The sequence below is a fragment of the Atta cephalotes genome (assembly GCF_000143395.1).
Source record: "Atta cephalotes unplaced genomic scaffold scaffold00002, whole genome shotgun sequence".
NCBI classification, from domain to species: Eukaryota; Metazoa; Arthropoda; class Insecta; order Hymenoptera; family Formicidae; genus Atta; species Atta cephalotes.
The window spans coordinates 11422294-11432964 of record NW_012130066.1 but is presented as its reverse complement, the minus strand read 5'-3'; the positions used below and the strand labels follow the sequence as shown (position 1 = coordinate 11432964).

Here is a 10671-nt window from a genome sequence, read left to right as displayed (position 1 = left end):
TAGTTCAGTTACGGTTAGGTTACGGTTCGGTTACGTTACGTACTACGTACTACTTACTACTTACTACTCTCTACATATATATATATATATATATATATATATATATATATATATATATATACCGCCTATATGTGAAAAGACCGATTTAGAGGATCAAGTGCATAAGCGTGAGTTTTGATCGCGCTCCCGCGCGAACATCATGGACGATAGACGAGATAATCGCGTGGTTATAACGATATTGTTTCTATGTTTACTGTGGTATGCGGTATCCAGCAGCAGCAATGTCGTCGACAAAATGCTGTTATCAAAATTTCCATATCCGTTGACGGTGACCATGGTTCAATTAACCTCGATCACAGTGTATTCCGGCCTGTTCTTCAATTTGTGGGGTGTAAGGAAATATTCGTCTAACATAACATGGAGCTACTATTTGCGGCTTATCATACCTCTAGCTCTGGGCAAGTTTCTCGCAACCGTTTTCAGCCACGTCAGCATCTGGAAAGTACCCGTCTCTTATGCTCATACTGGTATGCGAAATACATACGAAATACATACTTTTGATAGTGATGAGATTTCGAGCCTGAACATAAACGTTTTTCCCTTTCCTTTACATATACAAAGGCTGTGTTCAGCAAAGAAAATTAATCAGTTAGCGCTTAGTGATTCTTTAAAACGATTGGTTCCTACTTGGATTTAACGAAGAACTAAAGTCAAGAACAATCATATTAAAATCATTAAGCGTTAACTGATTAATTTTCTCTGCTGAACGCAACCAAAGACACTTTGACAATTAATCATTATATGGATAGACAGAGCGTAAAAACTTGTGCATACCCAAGTTCGAAATTTCATGATCTTATCACTGATTATTATTGACTTTTAGCAATTCTAGTTAATATGACATATGTATCTGTCACATATGCTTGTATACATTCATTTATATATATGTACACATGTCACATCACATCATATATATGTCATTCATGAATTTCTATATAAATATTATAATTCTTTGATATTATATGACACCATAGCTCAATGTTCTTATATAAGTGATTTTTTAGACAAAGTGATACTACAGAGACATATCTATTTTATAACAAATAAATATAAGCTTGATTATTTGTAGCAAAACAATGTATCTTAATGTAATGACCAATAAATGAGCAAACTGAGATATTTAATTGGTTAAAAAAGTTAGTTAATAAAATAGCATACATAACTTGATAAAACATTTCAACTCACAAAATCTTCATCAGTTCAAATAAAAATACAATTAAAAATACAAAGTTGAAACATTTAAAACTTTATAATTCAATATACAACAAACAATGAAGTGAATGAGAGTCTATATATAAATACACCAGACAATTGTTTCGCATCATAGAGATTTATGACTATAGATTTATTCTTTTTCAAAGCATTCTAAACTAGCTCTGAACTAGTGCTCTGAATATAGAATATGTTATATTTCTTTTATAAAGATGAATATGAGGGAGCTTATTACGATTCTTAAAACGAGATGAAAATTACGAAAGTGATCGAATTTACTAGAATATTTATAACTTCATTGGTTAACACCTAGTGAATTTGCTCATTTTTGTAATTTTCATTTCGTTTAAAGAACTGTAATAAGCCCCAAGATGTGAATGAATAATTTTCCTTATGCATACGTTTATGCGGCTACACAAGTTTGTGTGGATACACTCTTACATATGTAGTGCATAGACTGTATAGGAAGTCGTTCCAATTTAATTGGTTTATATACATCGTACAACATATACATCCTCTAGTATTTTGCAATTTTCGCAATAGTTAATAAGATGTTAATTACTAAAAATCGCCATTTATATTAGTTTTCAATAATTTTTTTCGCAAGTACTATCAACTTTACAGAAAGAGAGCAAGAGAAAAATTATTTATTTTCTTTTCATAGAACTCTAATTTCGGGTACCGATTAAGAATACCATGTAAATGTGGTTATTGATTGGCTGTAGAACAGAAAAGTTTTTTGATTTCTGTGTCCTACTTTATAGCCAATCAACAGGCTCAAAAAGCTTTGCTGTACGACACATGACATATCAGGGCTGTCGCAGACAAAATTTCTGTAATAGATCCGATTATATCCAATGAGAGTATACTTTTAGAATGAAAACATCAATAAAGTGTACTCATTGGATATCGCGCATTTAATAGTTGAATACTGACTTTGTTTACACCGAACTCTTGATACGCGTACTAAGGGCTGCCGCACACAAAATTCCAACAGTGACCGTAAAACGTGAACTTAAGCTGTGTAAATGTAGCCATAGTCGAGCGCTTAAAGTAAAAAAATAAAAATAGATGATATCGTTATAATAAGCCTATTATTTTTAGCTGAATTTTTGCATTTTCATCTTTTTTTCCTTTTCTCTTCAGGAAGAAAGAAGAAGAAGAAAGATGAATTGATGTAAAAGTTTAGTCAAAAAGACCAGGCTTAATGAGAATCAAGGAAATTAAAGTCATTTTGTTTTAATCTGTGATTACACATTAATCTCTTTGTCATTTGATCACTCACTAAGAGCACAGTACAAATAAGAACAGTAAGTTTTTTCAGCCAAAAATGGTGGCGACTATTTTACACAATTAATGACACATCAATCAGTTTCCCAGGAACGATTAAATTGCACACTGCAGCAATTGCCCACTGTCAGTCACAGCGACTTCTGCTTAAGAAGTTTTTTATTTATTTTTTTTCTAGCGCTGTGATTGGCTTGTGCGCAATTGCAAGTCTCTCCAGTTTTATTCCCTAAGATCCTTCGCTCTTATAGGTGCTTAGTATAGCATAATTAACACGGTGATTGTTTGCGGTGATTGTTCAGATCAAAAGTGCCGACACAGAGTGAAACTACTGTTCTTACCTATACTATGCTAAGGGTGCAGTCACATGAAGTGAGAAATAACCATAGGCATAGTAGGTTTGTTCACGTCATACTCCAAATTAACCCAGAGAGCACTTGGATCACAAGTAAGGTTGCGGTTGGAGCAGTTGCATTCATGTGCTCCAAGGTTTGTTCGCGTCGCACGCTCCAACACGCTCCAATACGTTCGCGTCACCGAAACCAATATGGCGATTAAATGTTCGCGTCGCGTTAGAGCATATTCCTATATGGATCAATTAAGAGCACACTCCATTTGCTCCTCACCTCAGAAGGTAATATGATTGGGGCATGTTACGCACGCATGCGTAATGATTGAAAACGTTCTATATTGAAAAAAGTATTTCAAATTTTTTTTATATAAAATGCATTTAATAAATGCGTTTTTGATATAAATATAAAAATATAATATAACAATATAATATAATATTAATAAAATAAATCATTCGTGTCACTGAACATTGGAGCACATGAATGCAACTGCTCCAATCGCCTGTGATCCAAGTGCTCTCTGGATTAATTTGGAACATACGACGCGAACAAACCTCCAATGTTCAGTGACAAGAACAGATTTAGGACAAGTGAGCATGTCATCTAACTTAATCTGTGAGACACTTAAACGGGTTGGACATGTATTTCGAGTGGTATTTTATGTTACCTCGATTATTTGAAAAGCGTTTTTATACAAAATAAATACATTTTTAATAAATATAAAAGTTATATTTTTATATTATATTATATTTTATAGTATCAATATTATTTTATTTTATTTTTTTAATTTTTCTAATTTTATTTATTTTATTTATTTTATTTATTTATTCTTTTTATTTTATTTATTTTATTTTATTTTTTATTTTATTTTATTATATGATTAATGTTATATTGTTATATTATATTTTTATATTTATATAAAAAATACATTTATTAAATGCGTTTTTATACAAAATGAATCTGAAATACTTTTTTCGAAAACTGTAATTTACTTATTACTGTTTAATTAATATTATTATTATTATTAATGTGAATATTATTTTTATATAATGAATTCGTTAACTTATATTATTATATAATTCTGATTTAAAAATAAACTCGCTATAAACAATTTTCATGATACGGTCGAATCTTTTTTTTTTATTTTATTTTATTTTTTTTTAAAGGAAAATTATTCTGTAGCTTTATAAAAACTTAAATTTAAGCGCTAATCTTTCCAACCTTTCAACATGGTGATGAGTCATGTGATCTGGGACCCACTGTATCAAAGATGTCGACGCTCAGTATCCATGCTGTATGCACTTATACTGTAGTCATAACACAAGATGATTGAGCCGACTTTTGTATGCAGAGTAGTAGTTTTATTTACTGTCTTAAATATATAATGACTACATTTACATGGTATACTTAATCGGTTTGATAACATCCATAGTATGAAATTGACTAATGAGTTGTTCTTCCGAAGAATGGTGGAACAAGTGATTTTGACAAGTTGTTCGTAACTCTTTTCATTTATTTGAATAAAATTCATTTTTGGCAATCGGCTATGACAGCTGGCGATATTATGAACAGCCAAGATATTTAACCTAGGAAAGCGATTGCAGCACAATTTGTCATTTGTTTACGCAATCACAGTATAAGAATATATAGTAGGAAGGACAAGTAGCGTCAACAGCTTTAATCTTTTTCAAACGAAATTTCAGAGTTGCCATATCTTTGGTGACCAAATACCGTATTTATAGCAGTAGGAACCACCGCCTATACTCAATAAAAAAAGGAGATTAAAAAATCTTAACTTTTCAGAATCTTCCACCGAGTCGGCGATCAGTTAGATACATCCACAGTCATGTTGCTTTATAAAATTAATTGCTGTAATCAGTTATTCAGGAGACATGGCAGTGTCTCGTCGCTAAGCAAGTGCAGTATATACAGTAGCGTAACTCTGTCGGCATGAACGTATAAATATCTAGAGTTTTCAGATGCGGGAGGTGAAGCTTTTAAGGGAGGAGAGGCCACCATATTGTCTGGCGACACTAATTCTGCTTTTTAGCGATAAAATAATAAAGTATAATAAATATAAACTGTGACTGCGTTCTGTTTCACGCATTTGTTCTTGTTATTTACTGAATGTTAAACAAGGATAAATGATGCATCATCCGTTTCATGCATGAAACGGAATGCAGCCTGTGTGTGTGATATCGCTGCTGGATACCGTGACGAGAGAGAATAATAGTTGCTTTCCATTTACACCGATTTTCAGATAATTCTTATTGTGACGTCATAATTCAGTTGAATGCACATTCTTTTTACATGACAAATGAGATTTAATTGAATTTTTGCCTATAATCTGCACAAGATCGAGATCGTATGTTTTAGTGAGTTTCGTAAACTTACTTTAAAAGTCAGGTTCGAACCTGTGTTGTCATGTGATAACTTTTTATCAAACTTAAGCAAATAATGACGTTATTAATCTGAGTTTGAAATACTCAGCTCACTTTAGACTCAGTTTCACTTGTGTGCAAATGAAAAGCAACTAATATTGTGCATACGAAATTTTATATTTTTCTAAAATAAAACATCAACAATGCCACATTATGTTGCAATCGGCTGTATCAATAAAAGCTATAAAAAACTAAGGAGTAAATTAATCAAGAGCAAAATATTAAAATAAGTTTTCATCGATACATATTTATAATACAATAAAAATAAAGATTCAATATAAAATAAATAATAAAAAAGAGGCTACGAGCCAATAAGTCATTTTAATGCTAATTCGGAAAGAATATAAAATTAAATTTCATATAATTGAATAAACGTTTTGACTTATACAAGGTCATTATCAATATCACAACATATCGATAATTACGAGTACAATTAAAATCGTATAAAAAATAAAATTCTAATAATATCTACAGCCATATAGTAAAAATTCTAATAATATAGCCATATGTTAAAATATTATTAATATAAAATTCGAGGCAGTATTATATATTTTATATTAATAACGTTTAACATGATTTTGGATTTTATTAGAATTTTTATACTGCCCTAATTGTTACTACTTGCAATTACCGATTTTTTGTAACGTTAATTATGACCTTGCATACAAGTCGAAATGTTTGTTCAATTATATGAAAATTAGTTTTATATTATTTCTGTGAGTGGTTTAACATTAAAATAACTTGGTTCATAGCCCCTTTTTTAAATTACTTGATTTGTAAACATTTAACAGTTGTGTGCAATTGAAAGTAATTTTCGATTTATGTTAAAAGAAGTAATAGGTATATACTAGGTGTATAAGCTTAAATCCGCTGTTTTTTAGTCAGAAAAATATATTTTTTTTCCTAGGAAGCAAAAACAAATTTATTCAAAGTACTTGCCCTTGCTAACTATATATTTTTCCCATCTTTCGGGCAATTTGTGTATACCACGCCAAAAAAATTCCTCATCTTTCAAGGCAAACTACTCAAGCCATTTTCGGACGTCTTCGTAAGAATCGAAGTGCCGCTCAGCGAGCGCGTGGCCATCGACGAAAACAGGTGATAGAAGGTGCCAGGTCTGGTGAGTAAGCGGGATGGGGTAGCACTTCCCAGTTGAGTGTCTCTAAGTAGTTTTGGACCATTGTTGACGTGTGCGATGGTGCGTTGTAGTGGAGGAAAATCAGCTTGTCATGTCTTTTCCGATATGCGGTCTTTTTTCACGCAGAGCACGGTGCAATTTAATCAATTGTTGGTGGTAGCGGTGAGTATTAACAGTTTCACCAGGTTTTAACAGCTCATAGTAGATACCCTCCTGATCCTACCAAACGCACAGCATTGTCTTCTGTCCGAAACGATTTGATCTTGAGGAAGATATTGATGGTTGAGCGGGATCAATCCAAAATTTCTAGCGTTTAGGATTCTGAAAATAGATTCACTTTTCATCGCCTGTCACAATCCGATGCAGGAACGACTCTTTTTTGTCGGGTAAACAGAATTTGGCATGTGTTTTGGCGTCGCTCCATCTGCTTATCGTTCAGTTCATGCGGCACCCATTTTCCGATCTTTTGAACCTTCCCCATGGCATGTAGCCGCATGGAAATGGCTGCTTGAAAAACACTCAATTGCTCGGCAAGCATTTTTTGCGATTGGGTATCGTCCTCGTCCAAAAGAGCCTGCAACAGTCCTCAACTTTCCTGGGCCGATTTTCACGCTTCTTGTCACTCAGGTCAAAATTGTCGTCATTGAACCGGCGAAACCAATCTCTGCACGTTTCCGAAAGCATTGTCGCCATAAGCCTCCACAAGCATTCAATGCGATTCGGCAGCCGATTTCTTCAAATTGAAACAGAAAAGCAAAACTTCCCGCAAATGCTTTTTTTTTAGCAAAAAACTAGACATGATTACGAAAGAAAAAATGTATGTTGTTGTATGAAATTGCTGATGATGTGCACTGGTTAATGTTGACAGATATCAAACACATAAAAAAAAGTGTGTTGTGTGCCCAGGGTAGCTTTGTACGCACTAATGCCTATGAGCAAACAGCGAATTTAAGCTTATACACCTGGTATATTTATTACTTCTTTTAATATAAACAGAAAATTATTTTTAATTGCACATATCCATTGAATTAATTTTGCCTCACAAAATCCTATTTTTATGCACTGGAAATACAAATAATATAATACATATATCGATTTTCAAATAGCTAAAATGTTGCCAGACAAGATGGCTGACCCTCCCCTTCCCCGTCGCGCGGATATCGGTCCTCTTGCCCGTAAGCTAGCTTTATGCTCCGTCCAGATATTCATATGTCCATGCATCTTTGATATTAGAGTTTTCCAAAATGAAGTGTTCACGCGTATATAAATAAGTAAGTTCTCTAATAGCGCCATCTGAATTTCTTTCTCAGTTACTCTTTATTTTTTTGCTCTCTCTCTCTCTCCTTGATTTGTACATCAAAGTATATTTTTTAATCTAAATGTAATAAAACTAAAAGAAAAAGATTTATTAATTGTAATGCATTGCAAAATAAAAAAAATATAAAATAAGAAAATATAAAATTATATAAATGTTGTGTGATACAAAATATTATACTAAAATAATATATTATACTAAAATAAAAATATTTTAATTAATTGACTGCGGCACACGATGCTTGTTTTGCTGCTAGATAACTTGTGTTTTAGTAAATTATTTTAGTAAATTATTAGAATTGCATCACATAGAACGCAGATTTCTAGTTAAAATGAAAGCAATCCAGCAATTATATCACTCAGTATTTAAGCGAGACTGATGAAATTGGTGTTTGCATGTATGTATGTGCGTGTATGTATGTATGTGTATATGATTTCAGTTAATGGTTTCCCTTTCATTGCATTGTTGTTTTATTTCCGATATTGTGGGCTTTGCTGATGCCTAATCATTTGCAAGTTACTATTGTATTGTATTTTATTTTACGTTATGTCTACTATAGTCTATTGTATCATATTTTATATCTAATATTCTGTTAACATCCCAGCAAACGAGAATAGATTAAAATGGATTGAAATTTTTTTCTATCCGAATGCATATTTTAAACAATACTTTTTTTTATTTAATTAGATTCAATTAGATTCAATTGGATGCAATTGGATTGAAAAACTGCATTTTCTATTCAAAATTTTGAATTGAACAGTATTCACAATGTGTGTGTTGTGTATAGAAAAAGCTAATATTATTTTTAGATTGAAAGGCATAGAGATATGCTTCATGCAATTCCTATAAATGAATAAAAATGCATTCAGGATTGAAAGCATTCAGGATGAAAAGCATTCATTTGTGAATCAATATTTCTGAAAATCTGAATGAAATCCATGTCAATTCATTTAAATCCATTCTCATTTGCTGGAATGTAATCTTTCTCATAAAACTTCGCAATAAACTAAATTAAACTAATTAAACTAAATTAATCATGATCATTCTTTTCTTCTATCTCTTTCTCTGATCCGTATTTCAGCTACTCGAACATTTAAATGGCCTTGAGAATGGAAAGAAAACGAAAAAGAAAGAAGTGAGATAGAAGAGATTTAGATGGCATTACTGAGCAACTTACTTATTTCACGCATGCGACCTTTCTTTTGGACAAAATCAGGAGAGTTGCGCTACTGTAAATTGTGGCAGTAATATGTCATGGTGTGATTGCAGTAACTGAGAAACTGTGGATTCTCTGCTTTGATTGGAATTGGTGCCATCAAAAACACTACTAATGATGCGCAAATAAATATGCGCGGCTAAATAGAAACTGGGATCTTGTCCCTACTGTATATTTTTATACTGTGATGCAGTTCTGCGAGCAGAGCAAGACTTCCGAGCGGCGCAGATGGCATACATCCCTGCGTAAACGAATGACAAACTGCACTGCAGGTAGAATGAATGAACGACATCTGCGGCAGTAACTGCATAAACGAATGCATCCACCATATTGTTCTACCATGCTTTTCCCTCTTCTATTCTTTCACCTCTGTTCTCTTCATGTTTTTATCTTTTTTGTCTTATTTTATTCTATTCTTTTTTAGGTTTTATTTTTAATTATATATTAACTAAAATTTGGCTCTGTCCCAGTGAAGGCTACAATGCCTCTTTTTACGGTGGCTCTATCAAGAATAATACTTCGGGAGCAGCAAACATGGAAGGTATACTTGAGCCTTGTACCGATAGTTGGCGGCGTAGCTGTAGCGACACTAACAGAGCTTAGTTTCAACATGATTGGCTTGATAAGCGCTTTAGCGTCCACTATGGCGTTTTCTTTGCAAAATATTTATTCAAAAAAGGTATAATGAAAAAAAATTATTTCTCATTTACCATAACTACATTTATTTCTGTTTTTAATCTTGTAATTTTTGATCTAGGTGTTACATGACACAGGCATACATCACTTGCGGCTGCTACATATACTTGGTCGTCTAGCTCTATTTATGTTCTCACCAATTTGGATTGTGTATGATTTACATAATTTGATGTACGAACCGATGTTAAAACCATCCGTAGAGATAAGCTATTATGTATTAGGACTATTATTTCTAGATGGTATACTTAATTGGTTTCAAAATATTATTGCATTTTCCGTGCTATCTATTGTGACGCCTCTGACATATGCGGTAGCGAGTGCTAGCAAACGTATATTTGTGATAGGAGTGACATTATTCGTACTTGGCAATCCAGTTACATGGCTTAACATATTTGGTATGACTATGGCCATATTAGGAGTATTATGTTACAATAAGGCTAAGTATGATCAAAGAATAGAGAAACAAAAGAAGACAATTCTTCCGAATTATTATGAAACAATTCAAAATGGTAATAGCAGTTCCTTCTTGGTTAATGGATTTGCCAGCAAACATCAATCATTTGCAGTCTAGTCTCAATTGATAATTTTATTTTAACAAGTTCATATGAGTTTCTACATCAGAAAAAAGTTTAATTCTTTTTTCTGTAAGTGTAAATTAATTTTCATAAGTTATTATACATTATAAATTGTTACAATTATGGTAGAAGAAATTTTTATTTTCTTCCATCATGATTACAATGGTCAAATATAATCGATCAAATTCAGAAAAGAAACTCATAAATTACTTCTAATATTACACACACACACACACACACACACACACACACACACACACACACACACACACACACACACACACTACACACTAGTTATTTATTTATTTAACTAACTACTATATACTTAATTACTTACTAACGTTAATAGTACGTTAAGTTAAGTAAGTAGTAGTAGTAGAG

General features: G+C 32.4%; 1 protein-coding gene across 1 annotated transcript; it reads left to right on the top strand.

Moving 5' to 3' along the window:
- The first annotated feature begins 199 nt into the window (after positions 1-199).
- Positions 200-10286, top strand: LOC105622122 (solute carrier family 35 member E1 homolog). The gene is made up of 3 exons (XM_012203558.1): positions 200-527; positions 9490-9698; positions 9777-10286. The coding sequence occupies exons 1-3, from the start codon at positions 200-202 to the stop codon at positions 10284-10286; spliced, it is 1047 nt and encodes a 348-aa protein (XP_012058948.1).
- The last annotated feature ends 385 nt before the right edge of the window (positions 10287-10671 follow it).

What these genes read in the sequence shown, in the direction of transcription:
- LOC105622122 (XM_012203558.1), top strand. Translation starts at nt 200, where the DNA reads ATGGACGATAGACGAGATAATCGCGTGGTTATAACGATATTGTTTCTA. An exon ending in CGTCTCTTATGCTCATACTG is followed by an intron (nt 528 to 9,489) that starts GTATGCGAAATA and finishes GCTCTGTCCCAG; the next exon opens with TGAAGGCTACAATGCCTCTT. An exon ending in AAAATATTTATTCAAAAAAG is followed by an intron (nt 9,699 to 9,776) that starts GTATAATGAAAA and finishes TTTTTGATCTAG; the next exon opens with GTGTTACATGACACAGGCAT.